A 24,666-nucleotide genomic window follows, 5' to 3' on the forward strand; every position below is an offset into this window, starting at 1 on the left:
TCTCCTTTTACATCGACAGTCTTGCTGCCTTACGTTTTTGAGGTTGAGATACCAAAATATGAAAAAAAAAATACTATAATACAAAATGCATTGAGAAATATTTCATATTTTATACTTAAATTAGCCATTATTACTTATGTGAGGCAGTATCAGTTTATACTGTAAATAAGCATAAGAGGGTGAACATGCTATGCTTCAACACATCTGTGAATCATTCAGAAAAATGGAAGAAAATGTTGAGGAAAGACTGATATTTATTCTGGTTCTTTAAAAAAAGATGATTTTCCTTTAAAAAAAGAAAAGAAAACAAACAAAAATAACAACAACAAAAAAACAATGCCCCTAAGAGTAAAAGTAATGGGGGTTACAGCCAATTCAGGGACTCATATCAAAGACTTTAAGCATTGAAAATGTATTCACAGAATTAAAATAACATCTGGTTATAATATTATGAGTAAGGGTGTACAACTGTTTTTCATTTTTATTACTTATATTAAAAACTGAACTTGAACAAAAATGACTGGACATGGCATTTCAGGATATTTGTGCTTAAAAACCCAAACAAAAGTATAGTTGATTTCTAAGGTAAATTGGGGATTAAGATTGTAAGACACGCTTTTAGAAATAATGTGATAATATATTTTCATACAAAATACACTCAATTCTTTTGTGGGGACTCAAATGGCACAGGATACTTGGAAAGACCTGCAACAACAACAATGGCTGTTAGGTGTGACAGAGGTGCACCTTAGACAAACTCAAATTCTGTCAACAGCACACTATGTTGTCAAAATATCACAACAGAGTCCACTGATACTACTACCAAAACAATGTTCATATAATAATATTTTTTGTGAAGAATAAACATAGATGACAGGTCAGAAAGATTGTAGGGAACAAGAAAGCAACAATTAAAAGAGCATGACAAGAAGTGTGAATGTGTCCTTGGAAAAAAAACCCCAGGAACTTTAAGTTTTACAAATAAATTTATGACTAGTTGTGTTTTTCATACACAAATCCATCTTATCCTAATTCAGATATTGTTTTTAAGAAAAACACCCTCTGCTCTGGCTCTAATGTATGAAAACCTGTCAAAAACACACATATTTGTGTGTGAAAGGTTGAGATGAAAAACTATTATCTCATAATAAAAATCTTAAATCAATGGTCTGGATGACTTGTTACCTTTAAATATTTGTAGGTAAATACAATCACAGTTTTAATTGTAATTTTAGATAAAATACATTGATGTTCCTTTTAATTACAGGGGAATTACGCGTTAGTTGTGGGCTATATTATAAAGTGTTGCCATGTTTTTACCTTCTGTGATAAGTAGACTGATTTTACATGTACTGAAATGTGCTATATAATTGTCATTGTCATCTGAATGAACCATAACTAAACTCATGAAATAAAAGCATTAAAGTAGATCAAAACATATATGTAGAGTGATGTGAATCTCTTTCAGTTTTTCCTCCAACTTCTCTGCTAGCCTCAAGATTTAAAACATTAAAAGAGACAGATGTCTTACAGAAATAAAAATCCAGAATCACTTATGACATTCACAAAATCAAAGTCAAATGTCACCAAAGACCAAATAAAAACAACTGAAAAGGACTGAGACCAAATCAGATGTTTTCTTTGTTTTAAACAGCACTTCCTCTGGTAAGACCTGTTTGTGTCCAGGCTTCTGCAGTTACTACCTGGTCAGCAACTCTGAAACATTAAAAAAAGAGAGCAAAGGTTTGACAATAAACAATAACCAATGAACATAATATAATTTCTACATTTTTAAAATCGTAATATTGCTTGTAAAACTCCTCACACTAAAGAATACTAATGGCTATAATTAGTTTAAATGTTGAATTGCAGATTCCCCTAAAATGGACTCATTGCAGCCTCTCAGCTGATCATCATACTTTGGCTTAAAATAAATGTTAACATTGTTAAGAGCAAAAATTATTTATTTTTTGTAAAATTTTAAATATTTAATGTAATACCATTGATAACATATTAGGAGTTACCCAGTAAGGGACACTTCATCATCTGGAGTGCCTGGAAGTTCATCATAACGTTTCTTCACCATATCAAGCTCTGTTGAAACATCTGAAAAACAAATTTGAATTTTTATGAATCAGTAATTTATAAGTTAATTTAAAAAATAGATAAATAGTTACACAGACGAAGTTATCAGGTGCAAGATTGCAAAGATAAAGAGAAAAGGACGGAAGCATTATCAAGCACTTGGAACCGATGTAATTACAGCAAACTGTCCTGTTTACCTGGGAGTGAGCTCCCATCAGTCTTGAATGAACATTCAAAGGATTCCTTCATAGTAGTCTCCAGAATCTCAAGGATGTCTCTCTAATTTAAAAAAAAAAAATTGTATTCACTTATCACAGATCAAATATTGTATTAAAGTCAAATTAAATCACATTTAGAAATTTCTCAGACTTGATTTAAAACATAAATGGAAACATAACTTTTTGTATAAGTCTATTCCAGTTAAACACAGAAAAAGCCTTCAGGTGAGCTATAACAAAATATGGTCATAATATTTCTTCATAAAACAGGACAAACCCTTAAACTGCGTAACTTCTCCAACATGGTATTTTTTGCCTGCTCAAACATGTCCTTTTTTGAGTGCACATGGTTCTTAATAGTCTCCCTCATGTTGTACAGCTGGCGTTCTCCTCTAAATTCTGCAGCCTCTACAATAAGACAGAAAACTCCAATCAGATTTCTCTTGCTGAATAATGATAAATATAAATATGTGTTTTAGTGCCAAGTTGTGAATAATATTATCTCTTACTCTTGTAGCCTTCTTCCATAATGTTCTCAATTGTCTCTGTCAGACTGCTGTAGACTTTATTCTTCTGTTCCCGGATCATTCTGTTCAGTTTTGCCTTAATTTTTTCTTCCTTAGACACAAAACATGAAATACAGATGAACGTCGTTTTAAATTACATCAAGCTATAAAACTAATTTTTCATTTTTTCCTTTTACTGTACTTTACTGTTTGAATTGATGTATAGGAAAGTTTCATCTCTTACCTCTGTCTTGAGAAATCTGAGCTGCAGTTCAGTATTTTTGTACTTTTCAATCAGAGAATCAGTGTTAAGAGAAAAAGTCTTGATGACTCCGTTGAATGCTCCACATTCTGAGTCATTTCTAAAAAATGTAAACATTGTGGTTATTAATGGCAGAGTTGGCAAGTTTATATTTGAAAATTGTGATATGTTATAAATTACATATCTTGAATAATATTATGTGACTGTTTAGAACTTGTCTTTTCTTACGGGAAGGTCTTTCTGAATTCTTCATCAATGCTGTCAGTCAGACATGAAGCCAACATCATGTTAAGGTTAATTAGGGTCCCTTTCTTTGGTTTGTAGACGCCACCATTCTCAACAACACACTTCAGTACCCTGGGAAAAGCACCACCCTTCTTTCCCTAAAGCAAAAAAGAAAACAGAATTATTTAAATACATATTACTGTTAAATATGTAATTTTTTTGTAACTAGATTTAAAATACATACACGATTCAAGAAGTTCTTGAGTTTTTCTCCGTATGAACGTTTGGATTTCTCAACGCCATCATTAAGACATTTTTCAAAGGTCGTAATGGTCTCTTCCATTTCTTTGTTGATATTTGCAAGTTGAAGGATCATGTTTCTCTCAAGTTCTGAACACACCTCACCTTTTTTATCATCCTGAAAAATATTTGAAGGAATAAAACTATAAAAAAAAAATACTTATTATTTCTTATAGATCTATAAACTCCACTTGGCTTTAAGTCACTCTACTGTAAGTAAAACAGAACGGCAAAAATACATGAATCAATTGATCACTTAATAACCTATAAATTAATACATAAAAAAACATAATAAGAAACACAAAGACATTTGAGAAATCCCAACATGTAAGAGTTGGTTTTACTTGACCTTACCACTCCTCCGGAGTTGGCTCCTTGAATCAAAGCAAGAATCCCATAAGCTCCACTCACATAGTTTACTATCTCAGAGTGACAGTCATTAAGCTCTTGCAAAAATCCCTGAAGTTTGGGTATTTCTGTTAAGAAGAAATTTCAGTGCCACAGTTTGAAATTACGTACTATAATTCAAATTAAATAATTCTTCTTTCAGTCAGAGCAAACTAAAACAACATGTGCATCAAGACTTCACCTACCAGTTTCTTCTGGACTTAGATGCTTCCCTTTTAGGAACTCTTTGGAGCTCACTGTGAACACTTTGAAACTGTCGTCAGTGAAGTGTTTCTGCGGAAAAATGATTTAATTTTAAAGCATCTTTGCAACTGTGGAGAGTCTGTATTATTTTCTGTCAGCCTATAAAACTCACATTAATCTTGCTTCGCTTGTTGAATTCTTTCCTTACTCCATCCTTGGCTTGCAGGTTTCTCATTACTATTCGATCATGGATATGAGCTCGTGAACTACAAGAAATGAGCATATCTGTACTGTTACCGTCATCACTATTATCATCACCATCATTAATTTGGGGCAGGCTGGGCGGTTTTGATTTATTCTTGGCCTTTAGGTGAAAATGTGGGAACCAAGCAGAGCTTTGCCTGACTTTTGCACACCTGTAACTCTTTGTTAACACATAGATTGTCTTTAAAGACTGGCTGTGGCAATGTTTCTCTGCCTGATGGTGCTGGTACTCCAGTTTGTTGCCTTCTATTTTTAAATGTCTGGTCTGGTTAATATCCTCTCATACTTGCTAACTTGGGTTGTCAGAGCCTCACACCAAAATACTTACCTATTCACTACAGTCTTTCCTTCCAGCCAGTCATTGAGTACTCTCTCCCAAACCACCACCTTAGGGTGGTGCTCTCCACTAAATCACCAGTTCATTGTATACATTTGTTTCATTGGAAATAAACCTATTGAGCTTCAGTTGTGCGAGTCTGCTTTGCGGGTCCAGTCATATATGATTATATGGCTTTATTTGCTTAATGTATTTATTTTGACTGTTTAAAAAAACAAACTCGCAAATATGGGAGTTTGCATGGAAAATGTACTTACAGATCATCTGAATCATCAAGAAGATCAGACTTGGTGCAGATAAAGTGAATTTGCTGACATTCGCCACCATTTTCAATCAGACTACTGACACTTTCCAGGATCTCCCAGGCTGCTTTCTCTGATGCTGCTCGATTAATTTCAGTCACAATCCACACAGTAGAACAATCTCCAAGGATCTGAAAGGAGAATAACATGTCTCAGTGCTTAATAGAAACATGACTGTTTACAGACAACACAGTATAAGCAAAGAGCAGTAAATGTGAATTACCCCTTTCCACATCTGATCTCTGCTCTTGTTACAGAAACCATTTCCAGGAAGGTCCACAAGTGTGACATGCTGGAGAAGAGACTTGTTTGGCACCCTGACAGTCACACACTTCACTAGTGGCCAAAACCACTTTTTTCCTTCATTGCCTTCTTCTTGTTTTGAATCACTTCTTGTGTACTTGACACATTTTGCAGAAAGTTCATTAGCCTGCAATAAATAATAAAAGCAGTGCAGTTTAATTTTAATCCTACAGTTTAAGTGCTTTACAAAAACCATTAAAAAGTCCGTGACATAAAAAAAACTTAAAGAAATTGGATCACTAAAAAAAAAATATATATATATATTTTTTTAATCATTTTATTTTTTGCTTTTATATTAAACACAGCATGCTTATACAGATTCAACTGAGGACAATTACTACATTTAGCATTTGTGAACTTATAAGTAAAAAAGAAAAAGGAGAAAAAAGAGGAAGAAAAAATTATAACAACATTAACTAAATAAAGAGTAAAATAAAATAAGAAAATTCGCGCAGAGCGTGAGGCATGAATTATGATCAGTTAATTAAGAATTCTAGAAATGGCTACCAAATCGTACAAAAACTCGCCAGTTTCCCCTTTCTATCAAATATTATCTGTTCCACCCTGGCCACAGACACCATCTCATTAAACCACCTTTTAAAACACGGGGCCGAAGAAGACCGCCACTGTAAAAGAATAAGTTTCTTTGCAGTCAGCATTGTAATTATCTGTTTTTGTGAAAAGGAAAAAAGATTTGATTGATGCAAATGATCCAATTATAGCCAGTGTACCATCAAGTGGTACTTTTTCCTAAATTGGTTTGAAAACCACGTAAAAATCTGGCTCCAAAAAGCTTTAAAGACAGGGAAATGCCAAAATAGATGTGCAAGGGAACCTTCGTCAATTTTCGATTTAAATGATCAGATTGTGTCATGTACAAGCTTCCCCTTGCGTTATATTGGATCAAGACTGAGGAGAAATTCAGGTCATGTGAAACCCTTTTTAAAACAATCAACCATTTGATAGTTTTGAGAAAGTCTCTAATTATCATTCAAAACCAAAATGAAAATAGATTTTTGAATTATTTAAAAGTTTTTATTCTCTATTTAAATAACACTTACTACACTCTTGTTCTCAACAGCAGAAACTACTTCATGTGGGAATTTTGCATAGTTTTCAACCACTTTGCTCAGCAGTTAATTTCTAAAGAGTGATTTAAAAAGGGTAGTGTTACGTTCCCCTAAAAGGGTCCAGGCGGTGAGGGGGAAGCAACAAAAAGTGTCCAGGTCAGAAAAAGGAGTCAAGGAGGCAAAAGGGTTAAGTTAAAGAGTTTTATTAAAGTAGCTCAACTAAAAGAGACGGACAAGCCGCTATCACCATTTAAGAAAAACAAACAAAACTCAGGCGTTGGTCAATAAAGTAAAACGTAAGCCAAAAAGAGAGCAGCTCACTAGCTGAAAACCACCAAAACACAGCTCACTAGCTGCAAACACCACAAACACTCAGCTCACTAGCTGTAACCACACTACTGGCACTCTGGCCCAGAGCTCACCTTTCCCTGGGCTTAAATACTTTTAATTACTGATGTGAGTCAACTGTGTAACAGGGAAAGGTGGCACCTCAGGCAGAAGAGGTGGTGGGACACACCCACACAGGCACCTTCAGGAGGAGGCCCTGCTAAGGCCGTAACAGGTAGTTAGGTTAGAACAGGGAACTGATCACTGTTGTGTGAAGAGGTAAAGGTTCTTAGACAGACAGACAGACCACTGGATCTGTTTTTGGTGTTTTGTGTTTTTTGGACTTTTGGATCTATGCTGCATTCTGTTTTCAGAAGTGAGATGTGTTTCCAATTTGTAATCTTTTGTCAATTTGGTCAGTTCCCTTTTGTGTCCAAGTTGTCCTAGTTTCACCTGTGTCCCCTTCCCAGCATCCCCAGTGTGTCCCCCTGTCTGTTATAGTAGTAATATGAGTTTGTCTTACTGATTCACATCTCAAAATCTTTCGCCTGGATTGGAGAAATTCTGGAATTTCTTTGAAATATTTGTTCTCCATGAGGTTTTCAGAGGACTTCTCTTTCCATTCTTCTCCATAAAGTGCTGACAGCTTTTCAACAGCATCACGATAATCATCATCGTATTCCTTGTCCTGATCTTCATTATTGTCAAGAAACTGACAAAATGACCACAACTCATCTTTCCACTCCTACAAAAATAGATGACAAGCCATTTATTGGAGGCATGTACCCAGCCTTAAGCTCCAAGAACTGCACTATAACAAATGATTTAGTTTTAAGTACAAATCAAACTTTGAGAATTCATTTTACCTCCTTTGTGATGAACTCAATTTCTGCCTCATAATTTGTGCTACGTGTGTTAGCTTCCACTTTGATCATGACTGAGGTGCAGGCATTGATGCTTCCTGAGGGTAAAAGATTCTTCTCTTCAATGATGGCATTTATCAAAGAGCTCTTTCCAGCCCCAGTTTTACCAATGACACCAACCAGCTCCCTCTTGTCCAAATCACTGATCTTTTTCCTGTTGAACAAGATTTTAAAGATGGGTTAATTGATTCAGTCATGAAAACATTTTTAAGCATGCTTCAAAAGGTTTAAAAGAGAGTTTTGTTATTTTTAATAGTAATCACTACTAGGTATTTCAGTTTTATAGACTCGCTCAACTAATTGTTTACTGTATGTTGTTTTGATCTACACCTTCTTTTTTGTGTCAGCTAAAGTGAAAATGTTTCCTTCAAGAGTTGGTAGATACCGGGAACAGGAAAAAAAATGTAGCTAAGTCACCAAAACTTCCTAAAAATATCAGTCTTTGTTGGTCTTAACTTGGAAAGTTTTAGTTTACTACCGAATCATTCCGTCATCTATAATTGTGCGGCTGTAAGTCAAAAGTATGATGTAAAAATAACTAAACAAAGAACCAACACGTCAAACAGACTGACACAAGAAACTAACTGGTGACTATTGAACCAAAAGGGTTCATGTTCATGATGGCACTGTTGTCTCACACCACCATTTGGTTGGGGGCCTTTTTGTTTTGAGTTTACGTGTTCTCTCTGTGTTTGCCTCTGTTCTCTCCAGGTACTTTGGCTTTCTCCAACAGTCCAAAGACGTGCAGTTAGTGCATTTAGGTTAATAAATTTTAAATCCTCATCAATGTAGTTACTCATTCCTGTGACTGTATCTTGGTGTAACCAGTGTGACTTCCATAAAGTTTGTTTGGACTGAATCATTTTAATTGTTCTGATCATGTGAATATACTGCTTATTTTTGCGTGTGTCAAGACTCTTGAAAAGGGACCATCTTCTCTGTGTGACTCAATTACACATAACTAGGAGTTTTTGAGGATGTTTTACAGATATTTTCTGCATTTTTGGTTTCTTCAAACACAATCTCTCTTTGATCTGTTTGTGAAACTGTCACATGATCAGGAGTGGAACCAGGCCCATACATTACAAAATATGAAAAAACTTAATACTCACTTTAAGAAATCACTGAGTTTGTCTTGGTCATTTAGTCTTTCATGTACAAATGTCATGATGCTTTTCACATCAGACAGTATGATTGATTCTGTGGACAAAGAAAGGAAAAAACTATTTACAACAAATACCGTATTTTCGCAACTATAAGGCGCACATAAAAAAGCCTTAGATTTTCTTTAAAAAGTGCGGCGCGCCCTATAGTGCAGTGCGCCCTGTGTGTTGTAAGGAGGACGTAGTAGAGAACACCATGAGAACGCTAGAGGGTGAAGTGTGGGCGTTGATCGTATATACACCGGGACAATTGCACATACCTGTATAAAAGGACAGGTATGTGCATTATGTGGAACATCGTTGTTTTAACAACCCTGAAAATGGCAAAGAGACACGCTTATGAAGCACAGTTTAAACTGAAGGCCATCAGCTACGCGGAGGAACATGGAAATCGAGCAGCCGCGAGAGAATTTAAGATTAATGAATCGATGGTTCGCAAGTGGAGGAAGCTGGAAAACAAGCTCCGACAGGTCAAGAAGACGCAGCAGAGTTTCCGCGGACATAAGGCGAAGTGGCCCGAGTTGGAGGAAAGACTCGAGCGTTGGATCATCGAGCAAAGAACGAGTGGGAGAAGCGTTTCGACGGTCACCATTCGGCTAAAAGCAGTTTCACTAGCTGAAGAGATGAACATTGAACATTTCCGAGGAGGTCCGTCTTGGTGCTTTCGTTTCATGAAACGGTGCCATTTTTCCATCCGGACCAGGACTACGGTAGCGCAGCAACTTCCAGCAGATTATAATGAAAAGCTGGCCATCTTACGCTCCTACTGCAGCAAACACATCGCCGACAAAAACATCCAGCCCAGCCACATCACTAACATGGACGAGGTGCCGCTCACTTTCGACATCCCGGTGAGTCACACTGTGGAGAAGAAGGGGACCAGCACGGTAGCGATACGCACAACGGGGCACGAAAAGTCTTCTTTTACTGTTGTGCTTGGCTGCCATGCTAATGTACAGAAACTGCCACCTATGGTGATTTTTAAGCGAAAGACTTTGCCTAAAGAGAAGTTTCCAGCAGGAATCATCATTAAGGCAAATGAAAAGGGCTGGATGGATGAGGAAATGATGAAAGACTGGCTGAAGGAGGTGTACGTAAGGAGACCAGGTGGTTTTTTCCACGCATCACCATCGCTGTTGATCTGTGACTCTATGCGTGCCCATCTCACAGCCGATGTGAAAAAACTTGTGAAGCAAATGAACTGTGAGCTTGCTGTCATTCCGGGAGGCCTGACAAAGGAACTCCAACCGCTGGACATCGGTGTGAACCGGCCGTTCAAAGTAAGGCTGCGAGCGGCCTGGGAGCGATGGATGACCGATGGAGACCACAGTTTCACCAAGAGTGGAAGGCAGCGCCGGGCGAGTTACGCCACAATTTGCGAATGGATTGTAGATGCTTGGGCTAACATGTCTGCTGGCACTGTTGTTCGAGCTTTCGCAAAAGCCGGCATCATTTCCGAGGAGCCGCACGGCACGGAAAGTGACTCTGACAGTGAAGAAAGAAACCTGGCATGTTTGATGGAGATTTAGTGCAGCTGTTCAATTCAGACACAGAGGATGAGGACTTCCATGGGTTTGATTGATGACAATTACCGGTAATAAAAATGTGAGTTCCAAACTCAGTTTTGCTCCCGCTTTATTTTTAAACACGCATAATTGTATGCGCCCTATAATCAGGTGCGCCTTATGTGTGTGTTAAATACAGTAATGGCACACATAACTGAGACTGCGCCTTTTAGTAAGGTGCGTCTTATAGTCGTGAAAATACGGTATTTAGTCTGGCATGTACAAATGTCATGATGCTTTTCACATCAGACAGTATGACTGGTTCTGTTGGCATAAATGTAAAGAACTATTTAGAAGGAATTATAGACTAGAATAACCAGAAAATGTAAATTCTCATGTTTAACAAGAAAGCAAACCTGCGTGAATTAGAGAATATCAGGACCATAATGTGACCACTTACCAATCAACCCTAATATCCCATGCAACATGTGACTGTTAAATTTTGACAAAAGCCCAAAGAAAAAGTAACTTCTAGCATCAAAGATGTTCGACAAATTGTGCTGCACAAAGGTTTAACCCTTAAACTGTGACACTGTTTAGTAAGAAACCTAAATACCTTCAGATCCTGGCACAGACAGACGTTGTCGCTTAGCTGGTGACTGCAACCTGATGGTGTCACTTTGAAGGTCTGATTTTCTCTTTCCTGATTGGATAAAAACAACAACAAAAAATAAGAACAAAAAAAACGGTTTTCTCTCAGCACTTAAAGTTATTCTTAGTAAAGTTATGTAGATTGCAAAAAATATTTGTGCCTTTAAAACACAGAATAATATGAGATGCAATAAATACGATGCATGTGTCTCACCTGTATCACTTGTGGATGGCAAGACCTGAGGATGAATATGAGTTATACAGGAAATTATTACTATTTGCATTGGTATTGTTCTTTAACAAAATTTAAAGGACACTAACATATAAGTTTTACAATCAACAAACTTAAATGCAGTTATTTTTTATTAACCAGCAGACTGATGAAAAATAAATTACAATAACCTTTTTCTTACTAAATATCAGTGATCCGACGAGATAGTTGTTTTACATAATTAAGTCCCAGTCCCAATGGAGCTTTACTTTGTCTCAGGCAGTTGGCTCATATGTCTGAAATTCAGTATAATCCTTACCTGAACCACATCAGCTGCTTCGTCATGCTCCTGTTCACACTGCAGATAAAAAGTGCAAAGCAGTGTTTAATATTAAGCTCTTAAACATGTATTAAAATTGTATTTGTCGTATGGACATTCAATCTGAAGGAAAAAAATGTTTTAAACTGACTTGAAAAGAAATGACTGTTTCCTGATTTGAGTTTTGTTCTTCCTGCCACAATCAAAACAACTCAAATTATATTAGTTAAGAATTAATAAAATTACTCTACAAATAATTACTGCCAGTGAGATGCTGTCAAACACCAGTGGGTCGCTGGTGTTCGCTCTCTGCGGTAAACTATCACTTCTTGTTCCAACACACAGTGATGCTTTTATGTAGCTTATCTGCGTAGCCAATTTAATTAAAAACTTATAACTTACATCAAGGTGTAATCTTCACACAGTCTGTGTATTCACTCACAGTATTCACTCACTTTGTCTTCAGGGGTTCACTAGCTTAGCTTGGCCATAGCCAACTCATTAGAGGCATGGCCTTTTCACCTGTCCCTCCTGCGCTTTCCTGCTCATTGTGTCAGATGTGGAGGCCAGGATCACAGAATTGTAGACTCTGCTTCGAAACCTTAAAAATCCCATAGTTATCCAGGCCTCTTTAGCCCGTGCAGCTAAAGGTAGCGTAGGTCCCGTTAGCTCCCTCTGGGAGATTGTCCTGAGCAGTAGTGATGTTCGATTCGTGAACGAATCGTTCAATACTCGAGAATCACTTTACTGACTCGTGAATCATGAGTCACAATCCCAACTGACTCACTGACTCATCCCTGTTGCTGTTAGCAAGCTAATTCCATTAGTAGAAATATATCTAGCTTATAATTAAAATTGTGTGGGGAAAAAACAACAGCCAGTTTCTTAACAAAAGCATTTCTGCTCTGAACTGGAAGAAAAAACCTTGAGTAGAAACCTCACATCAAGAAAATAGCTCCTTGGTTCACTGTAGCATCGCTCAGCTAACATGCTAACAGCACATTTGAGTTACTCACCCCCTCCATTCCTGTGCTGAATCATAGCATAAGCGAATCACTCAGGACTCACTAATCCCATTCCTTGCTGTGCTGAATCGTAGCACTGAATGGTAAAGCTCTGAATGGTTTAGGACCAAAATACATCAGTGACCTCCTGACCCAGTATGAACCTTCCAGATCCCTCAGGTCATCTGGATCCGGTCTTTTATCAGTTCCCAGAGTCAGAACCAGACACGGAGAAGCTGCATTCAGCTTTTATCAGAATCAGAATCAGAATACTTTATTGATCCCTGGGGGAAATTATTTTTTGTTACAGTGCTCCATTATAATTATAATGGAGCACTGTAACAAAAAATAATTTCCCAACATTTTCCAACATTAAGACAAGACAGACAATACACTAACTAAGAATAGTACAATATATACATATATATACATACATACATAAGTCACTCATAAATAAATAGCTGGAAAAGAAACATGTGTAGTTGTAGCAGTAACCAGTGTGTTAAGTGGATGCGTTGTACAGGGAGATGGCCACAGGCAGGAAAGATTTCCTGTGTCGTTCAGTGGTGCTTTTCGGTAATCTCAGTCTCTCACTGAACGTGCTCCTGTGACTGACCAGCATGTCATGGAGTGGGTGGGAGGTGTTATCCAACATTGTCTTTATCTTGGACAGCATCTGCCTCTCCGACACCACCTTGAGGGAGTCCAGCTCCATCCCCACAACATTGCTGGCCTTACGGATCAGTTTATTGAGTCTATTGGCATCTGCGACCCTTTATGCTCCTTATATCTGGAACAAACTCCCAGAAAACCTCCGATCAGCTGAAACACTCAGTTTATTTAAATCCAGGTTGAAGACTCACCTATTCTCAGCTGCATTTGAATAAAGCACCAAATCCACACTTTTAAGCTTAAATGTCAAAACTTACATTAACTACTGATTTTATCTACCGTTCTGGTTTTATCTGTTTTGATTTTATATACTGTTTTGTTTGTTTGTTTGTTTGTTAAGTGGGTTTAGAGCTCTGGGTAGCTCCCCAGCCGGGTCTAGACTGGGTCTAGAGAGTATTTTAAATTCAGGGAATTTAAAATAGAAAGTAGCTCGTCCACAGAAGGACTGGTAGCTCCCCTTACGATAAGGGTTCAGATCGCGCGAACAGGTGTGAATGAATGTGTGTGTTTAGTTAGTTTGTTTGCTTGTTTTAATCAATTTTAAATCATGCTTTTTATTTGTTTTTGTTTCTAATGTCTCTGTAAAGCACTTTGAATCACCTTGTTGTTGAATTGTGCTATACAAATAAATTTGCCTTGCCTTGCCTTGCCTAGAGTAAGCGAATCACTCAGGACTCACCCCCTCCCTCCTGGCTCACAGCTCAAACGAGTTGAACGAATCACTGACTCACTCACCCCCTCCCTTCCTGTGCTGAATCGTAGCATAGAGGAATCACTCACTCACCCCCTCCCTCCCGATTCGCAAATTCTTTTTCTTCTTGGTTAGCAACCAACATTAAGGTACATTAGCGCTCGTGCTTCATAAGACACACTCACCCCTCCCTCTCGGTTATCAGCTGTTGAAACTCAGAGCGTGTTACCTTGGAAGAGTCACCTTCACCGAAGACGAAGTCCGATAGTCTGACTGACGCAGTATAACATTCAGTCTACACTTTGTTTTTTTTGAAAAGATCATAAGCAGACTTAAGGAAAAAATATATGAACTCAGTTCCACCACTATTAAAAAAATAAAAATGCTCAGACTCGCATTCTGCTGCTGCAATAATGTAAGTTAAATAATTAGAAATTCGCTATTTCACTAAATTATTTAGATAAGAAAATATATATGTGACATGTTTGAGGAAAATACTAATGACAAAAAAAAAACCAGAAAATTCTAAAGGTGTTTTTGTTTTTTTCCACGTGTATGGGGCAAGGGGGCGGTACTACGGTGTTGTTTGCCGGCAATGCGAGTTAAGTCGCAGGGTGGTCAGGCTTGTGTGACTGGGGCCTTGCTTTGACTCAGGTCACCTTAGTGTATATTTATGAAGAATGAAGGCATGCTGCTTCATTATCTGATTTCCAATAACCCTTACGTGATCCAAATCAGCTGTTGCTATCACTATGTAGCAGGGTGTGGTTTTTGCAGGGTGACACAATAGGACTTTCATGAATTTCCCCCATGCACATTAGTGGTGTGAGATACTGCTGGATTTGGTATTCCTTTTATACTAAGTAAATAAAGGCCCAGTATCAACGATTTTGATACAGATACTGATGCTTTTTAATAATTATGGTGGATGGTGGATCAAACTGCTAAATCAGAATGAATTTTCATGACCTGTAAGTGTTTGGGGGATTTTCTTTTCTTTGGATTATTAATTAAACCCAAGGACAGAAAACATATAATGAGAAGTCTGTATCACATCTACTTGTAGTTTAAATATAGTAACTGCACAGTATCCCTTTTACAGTTAACACAAAGGGGTTATGATATATTCGGGATATTTGTTTCAATCACAATAAATGTTATTATGACACTTGAAAGCAGCAGCACTTAGATAGACGGCCAGGTTGCCTCTTTGATGATTCTAGGAGTAACAAAGAAACAGAAACCAGTATCCCAAAAAGTTAATTCTGTTCATCTGGACTGTTTTCAGTGGGAGAAACGTTTCATCGCTCATCCAAGTGACTTCTTCAGTCTCAGCTAACTGCAGGTTTCCCCAACCTTATAAACATTTGCACTTTATATAGTTGGGAAAACTTGGGATTTACTTACCTGGATGATTGAGCATGTATCAAGACAGAAACTAATATCAATCTCAATATGCTCCTATTTATCAATATCAAAACAAACTTTGGCATCTATATTTTGGTTTGATCCGCCCACCACCAGGGCCATGCAGAGATGTTTAAAGGGGCGGGTGCTCAAAGTTAAAAACAGGCACATAGAACCAGGCTGAACAACAACACACATTCTTTAAGAATCTAATACAGAATCGCATCATACTATATCACTGTTTTACCTGATGGGGTACAATGCTGCTGTTGAGGAGTTTCTGCTGATCCTGCTCCTGATAGTGCAGGAGGAACGGGCTGTGTTGAGCTGCGACTGGAGACTGTAAAAAGTCCATAGGAGAGATGGTAGCTGATTAAACAAGTGCTATGAGATAATAATAAAAAGATTGGTGAAAGTGCCATGTCAGCAACCATAAGGCAACAAAACTGTGAGAAACAAACTAGGCTCTGCCTATGAATCACTCTTTGCCTCTCTTCTTCCTCCCATCTCCTCATCTCATTTATCACTCTCTACTTGCTGTCCATCTGAGGCACAATTTACTATTGCAATAAACTATTATTTAATTATCCACACTTAAAAACTCATCCATCTATTCTATAATAAAACAATAAGAGAAAAATGTTATAGAACCAAAACATTGCAGATGTGTTTATCATTGTTTTATGCTGGAATACCTCTGCAATGCAACAACTGGTACATGTGTTCTTGTGACCTGTGCTGTTTTTTTTATTCCAGCCAGAGAGGGATCCACTGCGTTTAGCCTCAAAAAGCTCCCTTTGTCACTGTTTCCTTACAGGGCATGTCTGGACAATGTCATATCATGAGTAAAAATGATAAAAAAAAATCTATATACATAAAATATGCACACATACATACAGGTACACCGGCACATACAGTGATATTTTATACCTTCTCCAGAATACTGCATATATCCTACTATGGCCCCATGTTTGCATCATGGTCCTGATCAAGAATCCTTATTGTTTATTCCTAGCGCTCTAATAATAAAGTAATTTTCATTATTACTTACGTTACTTACTTTAATACAAAACACGTTCCCTAAAACGGTGGACAGAGCTACAGACCCATGACAGCGTTACCCAGTTAGCTGGTGGCTAAAACCAGCACTACTTGTGCAGTTAATAAAAGGACAGGTAATGTTTGTCCCGCTGTTACACACACAGGATGCTCATTTGTTTCAATTCGTCAGTTGTCACAAGACAGTTTACCAACGTGTATAAAATAAGCTAATACTGCTGTGTACTGTAGACTAAAGAGTACGCTGTACACCTACTCACTGGCTTTTGTTGCATCAGTCTCCTACAGCTCTGCACCGCTCAGACGGCAAAAAATGCTCGTGCTCTTTGCGAGTTCTTCCCGGTTCGTAACCGGCGCGCTCTGCCATCAAGGGCGATCATTGGTTAATGGTAGTCATGTGACTGATGGAAACCACATCCTTTTACTTAGCAAAACTATGATTAATAGTTAAATATTATTGTTGAGGGGAACAGACAGGACACACGCACACAAAAATAAACAAAAAATAGTAATAAAAATAAAAAATAAATAAAAATTATACTCAAGAAAAGGGCACTTGGGGAATCCATCAGGAAAGGGGCAGGTGCTCAAGCCCCCCCCCGCACGTGCCTGCCCACCACTAATACACACATCTAACCTTCACCAACTCCTCCAACAATGACTAGTCTGCGTGCAACCCCAATTCCCTGTCGTACAATCCCTTGGCACCTTACCAGAACGCTGTACAGCCCTCCTCGACCAAAGTTGGGTGTAGACATCCCAGTAACACTGTACACCTGCTGCACCTCCATGGCGTCCTCCTGGCATTCCTGTTGAAAATGTCCCAGGTCCCCACACTGCTCACGCACCTGTCCCTGTGTCTGTGCAGCCACCAATGAGCCAGGTACAGCGCCTGTCGCTGCCAGGACCTGGGGATAGAAAGCAGAGAGGAAATGGTTGTTGGAGCGTAGCCAGTGGTCCTTGATTGTCAGTGTCGCCCCCTACTCCTTGGGGCCAGTAGGGTACCAAAAAGTGATCATCTGCCAAAAAGGTGTTTCCAGCATTTGTCAAAAAGTTTACTGCAGGAATTTAAGCTGTTATAAATTACTTGTTGACTTAAAATCTGTCAAAAATATCGCTCATGATGAATATCAAGTAACTTCAAATCAAGGTAAAACGTAATTGACAATAACAATGTTTTTTTCAAGAGAGAGCTAGCCAAGAGGGCATCAGAAATAACAAATATAACATCACAGTTCTATAATCAAAAAGAACTGGATTGATGGCAATACGGGTACAAATACGCATAAAGCCATAAAGATACTTGGAAGACAGATAATTTCTTTATTTTATATACAACCCCTTCATAAACCCTGTTGACTAAAGTGTATTTACTAACATAAGTAAAGATATTAGACTTAAAAAACCAAAACATCAAAAATCACTCTTTTGCAGATGCTCACCTCCCCTGGCTGCGATCTTCTGGGGTTTTCCGTCCGCGCCGCCAGGTGTTCTTCAGCCAGCCTCACTGCCGCCTCCAGATTGGGTGGCTTGCGACACTTGACCCAGTCCGCCATTTCCCTTGGGAGCCCCTCCACAAACTGCTCCAGAACGACAGCCTCCAGCAGCTGCGCCTCCCCTTGTGTCGGGCCAGGATGCAGCCACCTCCCCGCGTCGTACAGGAGCTGCTGGGCAAAAGCCGAAGGCCCTTCTTGTGGTCCCATGCGGCAACCACGGAAGCGGCAACGATGATCTTCTGCAGAGAGTTCCAGGTGGAGCGGATTCGTAGCGGCCCCAGACTGAGCCAAAAAGTTTTGTAGCACCTGCGTCTGCCGCTCAGTCAGGGCCTGCAGGACTTTCAGATGACGTTGGTGCTCTGCCGCCTGCTCCTGCTGCAAGGCCGCTATGCTGGCCATTATTTGAGCCAGTGCCTGAGCTGGCTGGAGGTTCTGTGGGTTTGACATGTCGTAGCGGCAAGCTGGGCACCACTGTATCACTCTGTTACTGATCTCTGTTATGACACACACAAGGAGACAGTTCTGCGTCACGTTTCACTAATACTTTATATTTAGTTCACAACTCGAAGCCACTCGTTTCACACCGTGGCAGGCATCAGCTCTTTCTCCCAGCCTCCCCTGCCACTGTCACCTGAACTCGCTCTACCCCTCACCTGATGCTAAACCACAACCTGCCACAAAATGATATGTTGAAATTTAATGTAATTAGCGCACCATAAAAGTTCTAAAACAAACTCACCTGTATGTATTAACGTAAGTGACACTTTTCAGATGAAAGATAAGAAATAACAAATTAATTTCACTCTGGGTCCAGCCAGGCATGGACTGGGACAAAAAATCCGCCCGGGCATTTTGACTAGAGACCGGCCCACCAGGTTATATAGGAAAAACCACAAAGCCTTTGAATGAAAACAAACACTGTTGTCACTGTGATGTACACTGTCTTGTTGGTATATATGTATCAATCTAATAAACTTAAACCTACACCATCCTCCCTATTCTGGTATTCGAAACAGTACTTAATGGAAATATTAAACAACCTAACTAATAGGGTTGACAAATCCTACCCCCCCCCCCCCCCCAAAAAAACAAAAATAGGGAACCACCCCCCACCCTCCGCCTCGTGATGCTTAATTGACATAATCGTCTTTAATTTAATGCACATGTAAAAACAAATGCACAGAAATCAATTATTAACACATTACAATAATTAAATAATAATTTCTTCAACATAATTGTAGACTGCACAGATGATACCTTCAGAAAGGAAAAACTACCATAGCTTAGAGTATATATTAGACTTAATATTTACTAGATACAATAATGGATTTTTATACATTTTACATCAGATGAAAACTTTGTTTGTAAGATTCAGATAATTATTTATTAAAAACCAGACATTTTAAATGAGAATTTCCCTGTTAATGCCCTACCTGGCCCCCTGGCAAAACTTAGCTAGATCCGCCCCTGCACAGTTACCAGCTGTCAGCTACAAAGCATCCTGGTGTTATTTATCTCTCAGAAACAGTTCATAACTTCCCTTCAACTCATTCATGTCACCTAAAAGGTAAACCTGTTTCTCCATCACCTGTTCAGCTCTGATGATTCAGTAAGGACATTTCCTGGTTTCATCTTCATGCTTCCCTCTCACCACATATCCAAACTGATATCATGACCAGCAGCTTTTACAGCTGTGTTTGCAGCAAACATCAGCTGATACTAGAAAGTAATATTAAATCAATTCTAACAACAGCTGATCAAGCTTAAACATGCTGCTATTGTTTAGCTCGACATCCGCTGGTTTCCTCTTTCTGGCGCAAAGTGGGCAAGCGAGAGAGACGGGACAGAAAAGACGATCAGCTGATCATTGATCAGTTTCATGACTGAAGTGCCAAACAGGAGAGGGAGAGAGAGAAGGAGAGAAGAAGAGGCAGCTGTGCAGCATAAAGACGCAGAATAACTCCAGCTTTCTGTCTTTTTTTTATTCTAGCTGAAGTACGGGACAAATCGTGTTCCTTTTCACCTCAGTACCATTGTATTATATTTGTCTGCAATAAGACTGCTTTCGGAGCCATTGCCCAAGCAAGGGGGAGGGTGCATCCAACCTCCTCGGCTGTAATTGGTCCAGCCCAGAGTTTATCATGACACTTTGGCCAATCCATGAACTTTCATTGTTTATACCGTTACAGAACAAAACAAAACAAACAAACAAAAAAACATCTGCCCATCAAAAAACGAAAAATCACCGCCTACTGGGCAAATGCCCGGTATGCCCAATGGCCAGTCCAGCTATGGTCAGAAACAAAGTAAAACCTGATCTGCCGATCAGGGAATGAGAAAAGCAGGAAGGGCTGACGAGAGTGGCTGGATGTTTGTCAAATGTAGAAACTGTCTTGGTTCATTGTTGTCTGTATGTCAAAGAGTTAAAGGGGTCAAGTAGAAAAAGAAAGAAAAACAAAAAAACTTTGCAAAAATGAATAATAATAAATTAAATAAAAATAACAAAGAAGAAAAAGTTACATCACTTACAACAGCAACAATGAGTTTGGTGACAAACAGAGGTGCTGTTTCAACTTATTCAGATTATTCTCATGTACTATTTCATCAGAAACACACATTGATGACAAAGCAGAACAACAGGATCTGACTATCCTTCTTCTTCTGACAATAAGAGAAGTAAAAAAAAAATGCAGGGAGGCACACACTGGAACAGGGTGAAAAGAAAAATCTAGCTAAAAGCAAAAGACCAAAAACAAAACTGAGACTCGGTTTTGCAAAAGGTGTAGTTGACTGTTTGGCAAAAGGCAAGTGAAAGTGGATCTCTACATATAACACAACGCTAAACCTAGAAAGAGTAAAGTGGGTGTGCAGGGAAAAGCAGAACTCAGAAAACAAAAAAGGGGCTGGGGGAGATGAAGAAGTGGTGTTGATGCATGACTATCCTTCTTCCAGAGCTGTTTAGATAGATAGGCATAGTCAAAAGATGCTTATATTTAACTCTGTGAAGATTAAACACATAAAATATGTAATAAAATAGCCTTGTCCAGATAACAGAAAAATAACTGCTATGGAAAGTCACACGTAAAGCAAGGTCAGGAAGCCTGCTGGAGGCAAAAAGTGTCATGTTCTTAATGAAAGAGTACGACAATAAGACTCACTTTCAGTTTCTGATAAAAAGGAAATGAAACTGAACTAAAGATTAAATCCTGCCATCTTTCCATTTACAGGTTTTCATACACAAATCTCCCTAATGCAAAACTTCCCAAAACCTAAATGCATTCACCAAATTGTTTCTGGTTTTCTTTATTACCAGTGTTGGGGAGTAACGGAATACATGTACCGGCGTTACGTCTTTTAAATGTTATACCTCTGAAAACAGTCGTTTATTGCAATGAAAGTCAACATAAACATTTCACATTCTGTACTGCTCAATGTCACAGAGTGGAAGGAAAAGATAAATAATAAACCAAAAATAATAAAGCGCTAACTATATATATATATATCTGAGCACGTTTCCTCACAAAATGGATGATGATAGCCACCTTTCTAGCTCCTGTCGTTTGCTTAACGGCCATTATATAGTACAAAACTGAGGCTTAAAATTACTTTGTCTGTCTACTAAAAAAACTATAATAAAATGCTTCAAGTTTGTTAGGATAAATTGAAATATTTAACCAGACAGTGCTGCTTTACAGATTTGACATTTGTGACCAACTTTAATGCATATAAAATCAGAGACACTGATATTAAATTCAGATTAAAAATTCAAACTGCTCACCTTTTGTTGAAAGTAATGCTGGAAAAGGCTGCTGAGGGAGATGTGAAGTAAGCAGTGGGACACAAACAGGACACGTTAATTATTATTATTTAAGTCATCCTTTGCTTTGCTCCTGCTAAATAGCTTTAATAAAATATCCTGCATTCAGAAAGTCTAAAGTAAAGAGCACAGAAAAAGTGGTTGTATGAATGGGCGTAAATGGGTGAATGAGGCAAGTTGTCTAAACCCCAATTTAAGATGGGCAGCAACACCTCAACTGAACATAATGTCACTGGACACAGAATAAAAAATATTTCTGACAAAATACTTAAAGACTTTTGCACTTTAAGAACGGAAGGAGAGGAGAGTACTTTTTCTCAGACTTAAGCTGAGTTTGATAGAAAAGTTCTAACGGTCTTAAGTTCTCCGTTCTAAGACCTCCACCCATTTTGTGGATGAAAAAGTTATTTTTGATCTGATATGTTTTTCTTGGCTGTGCAGACCAATCAGTTTCAGTTTATACTGTTTATTCTTGTGCTCTGTGTACAGCTGGGTTTGCTAGTTCAGAGACTTTATAGAGCGTATTAGATCATGACAAGAGGAATGCAATGTACACTTTATGTCTTACACCCTAAACCTCCCCACCCCCAACTTCCTGGCGCAACCCACGGCTCTGGAGAATGTACAAAATGTTTACATTGGACTGCAGAACAATGTTGCAGCACTTTATGTTTCACAGTTAACATATCACATCAGTATTAATATCTGTACCCATCAGGGACACATTTCAATACTTCACCTTCAAATCTCTGCAGCCACTTACTTAGGCCTAATTTTTTCGCACAAAATTATCCATATGCAAGAAACTAAAACTAAAAGATAAACTGTAATATTTAATTTTAAAAGTACTGCTTGAAAATGAGGTCTTTGTAATCAACTGCTCCTTAAATGCATTGGCTCTGATTCTATATTCAGATAAACTTTTATTCAATTCGGATTAAAAGTTTAAACTACTTACCTTTGGTTTAAAGTAATGCAGAAAAAGACAGTTGACAATAAGAGAAGTAAATAAAAAAATGCAGGGAGGCACACACTGGAACAGGGTGAAAAGAAAAATCTAGCAAAAAGTAAAAGTCCAAAAACAAAACTGAGACTCGGTTTTGCAAAAGGTGTAGTTGACTGTTTGGCAAAAGGCAAGTGAAAGCGGATCTCTACATATAACACAACGCTAAACCTAGACAGAGTAAAGTGGGTGTGCAGGGAAAAGCAGAACTCAGAAAACAAAAAAGGGGGTGGGGGAGATGAAGAAGTGGTGTTGATGCATGACTATCCTTCTTCCAGAGCTGTTTAGATAGATAGGCATAGTCAAAAGATGCTTATATTTAACTCTGTGAAGATTAAACACATAAAATATGTAATAAAATAGCCTTGTCCAGATAACAGAAAAATAACTGCTATGGAAAGTCACACGTAAAGCAAGGTCAGGAAGCCTGCTGGAGGCAAAAAGTGTCATGTTCTTAATGAAAGAGTACGACAATAAGACTCACTTTCAGTTTCTGATAAAAAGGAAATGAAACTGAACTAAAGATTAAATCCTGCCATCTTTCCATTTACAGGTTTTCATACACAAATCTCCCTAATGCAAAACTTCCCAAAACCTAAATGCATTCACCAAATTGTTTCTGGTTTTCTTTATTACCAGTGTTGGGGAGTAACAGAATACATGTACCGGCGTTACGTATTTTAAATGTTATACCTCTGAAAACAGTCGTTTATTGCAAGTGAACATAAATATTTCACATTCTGTACTTCTCAATGTCACAGAGTGGAAGGAAAAGATAAATAATAAACCAAAAATAATAAAGCGCTAACTATATATATATATCTGAGCATGTTTCCTCAGAAAATGGATGATGATAGCCACCTTTCTAGCTCCTGTCGTTTGCTTAACGGCCATTATATAGTACAAAACTGAGGCTTAAAATTACTTTGTCTGTCTACTAAAAAAAACTATAATAAAATGCTTCAAGTTTGTTAGGATAAATTGAAATATTTAACCAGACAGTGCTGCTTTACAGATTTGACATTTGTGACCAACTTTAATGCATATAAAATCAGAGACACTGATATTAAATTCAGATTAAAAATTCAAACTGCTCACCTTTTGTTGAAAGTAATGCTGGAAAAGGCTGCTGAGGGAGATGTGAAATAAGCAGTGGGACACAAACTGTCACGGACCCGGCTCTGGAGGACTTGGGGGTCCGTGAGCAGGATGGATTATTATTATTATTATTATTATTATTATTATTGTTATTATTATTAGTGTTGTTGTTGTTATTTGGGGATGTGTGTTTTTCTGCACTATGCTGTGTTCGGTGTTCCACTCATATGTAGAGGCAGGGTGTGTACATGTGTGGCTGGAGGATGGAGAACAGCCACATGCAGGCCTGATGGGTGTGGCCCTGCAGGAGGACTGGCCACACCTGAAGTTCCTGCCACACACCTGTTGGTGATCAGGGCTCGTCGGGGGAGCTACTTAGGAGAGTGTTGGAGCTCCCACCGGCGTGGGATCATTAAGCGAAGACTCCAAGTGGAACGAGGGACTAGAAGGGCAGCACGCACAGGGTGTGCAGAAACACAACTGCCGGGAGCACGAGCACGGACGTCGGAGGGGAACACACATGGGAGTTTAGGGAGCAAAGGGGATTTATTGTGCATCTGTTACCTTCACTGTAAATAAAGTGCACTGTTTGCATCGCAGAACCATGCGTTTTGGGTCCTCATTCCCCCATATCCCCACGGTCTGCCAGCCAGACCATGACCCAAACAGGACACATTAATTATTATTATTTAAGTCATCCTTTGCTTTGCTCCTGCTAAATAGCTTTAATAAAATATCCTGCATTCAGAAAGTCTAAAGTAAAGAGCACAGAAAAAGTGGTTGTATGAATGGGCGTAAATGGGTGAATGAGGCAAGTTGTCTAAACCCCAATTTAAGATGGGCAGCAACACCTCAAC

At 38.5% G+C, this 24,666-nt stretch overlaps 1 protein-coding gene across 6 annotated transcripts; it reads right to left on the reverse strand.

The window, feature by feature from the left end:
• Positions 1-236: 236 nt before the first annotated feature.
• LOC147332573 (nuclear GTPase SLIP-GC-like) lies at positions 237-22,915 on the reverse strand. Of its 6 annotated transcripts, XM_086289200.1 has the most exons (23): positions 22,667-22,915; positions 17,838-18,385; positions 17,109-17,303; positions 15,584-15,676; positions 11,563-11,601; positions 11,247-11,271; positions 10,998-11,084; positions 8,826-8,913; positions 7,657-7,867; positions 7,314-7,535; positions 5,314-5,520; positions 5,046-5,221; positions 4,360-4,453; positions 4,190-4,277; positions 3,951-4,072; positions 3,541-3,714; positions 3,300-3,454; positions 3,054-3,171; positions 2,813-2,921; positions 2,581-2,711; positions 2,283-2,364; positions 2,025-2,106; positions 237-1,716 (listed from the first exon to the last, which is right to left on the reverse strand). In XM_086289200.1, the coding sequence occupies exons 2-23, from the start codon at positions 18,336-18,338 to the stop codon at positions 1,647-1,649; spliced, it is 3,069 nt and encodes a 1,022-aa protein (XP_086145326.1). In that variant the 5' UTR covers positions 18,339-18,385; positions 22,667-22,915; the 3' UTR covers positions 237-1,646. The 6 variants fall into 6 exon arrangements, with proteins under 6 accessions (XP_086145326.1, XP_086145327.1, XP_086145328.1 ...); XM_086289201.1 differs by lacking the exons at positions 17,109-17,303; positions 17,838-18,385; positions 22,667-22,915 and adding an exon at positions 16,656-16,714; XM_086289202.1 differs by lacking the exons at positions 15,584-15,676; positions 17,109-17,303; positions 17,838-18,385; positions 22,667-22,915 and adding an exon at positions 12,579-12,809.
• Between the last annotated feature and the right edge of the window lie 1,751 nt (positions 22,916-24,666).

This window comes from Aulonocara sp. 'chitande type north' Nkhata Bay, linkage group LG4, assembly GCF_057382095.1.
Source record: "Aulonocara sp. 'chitande type north' Nkhata Bay isolate Kocher_YH1m ecotype deep benthic linkage group LG4, A_spYH_male_GT1.1, whole genome shotgun sequence".
Classification (NCBI taxonomy): Eukaryota; Metazoa; Chordata; class Actinopteri; order Cichliformes; family Cichlidae; genus Aulonocara; species Aulonocara sp. 'chitande type north' Nkhata Bay.

Excerpts from the sequence above, each read along its gene's own strand:
- LOC147332573 (XM_086289200.1), bottom strand. The coding sequence starts at position 18,338 with ATGTCAAACCCACAGAACCTCCAGCCAGCTCAGGCACTGGCTCAAATA. Across the intron at positions 3,455-3,540 it reads TCAAGAACTTCTTGAATCGT|GGAAAGAAGGGTGGTGCTTT; the intron begins GTATGTATTTTA and ends TTTTTGCTTTAG. Across the intron at positions 2,712-2,812 it reads TATGGAAGAAGGCTACAAGA|AGGCTGCAGAATTTAGAGGA; the intron begins GTAAGAGATAAT and ends GTCTTATTGTAG.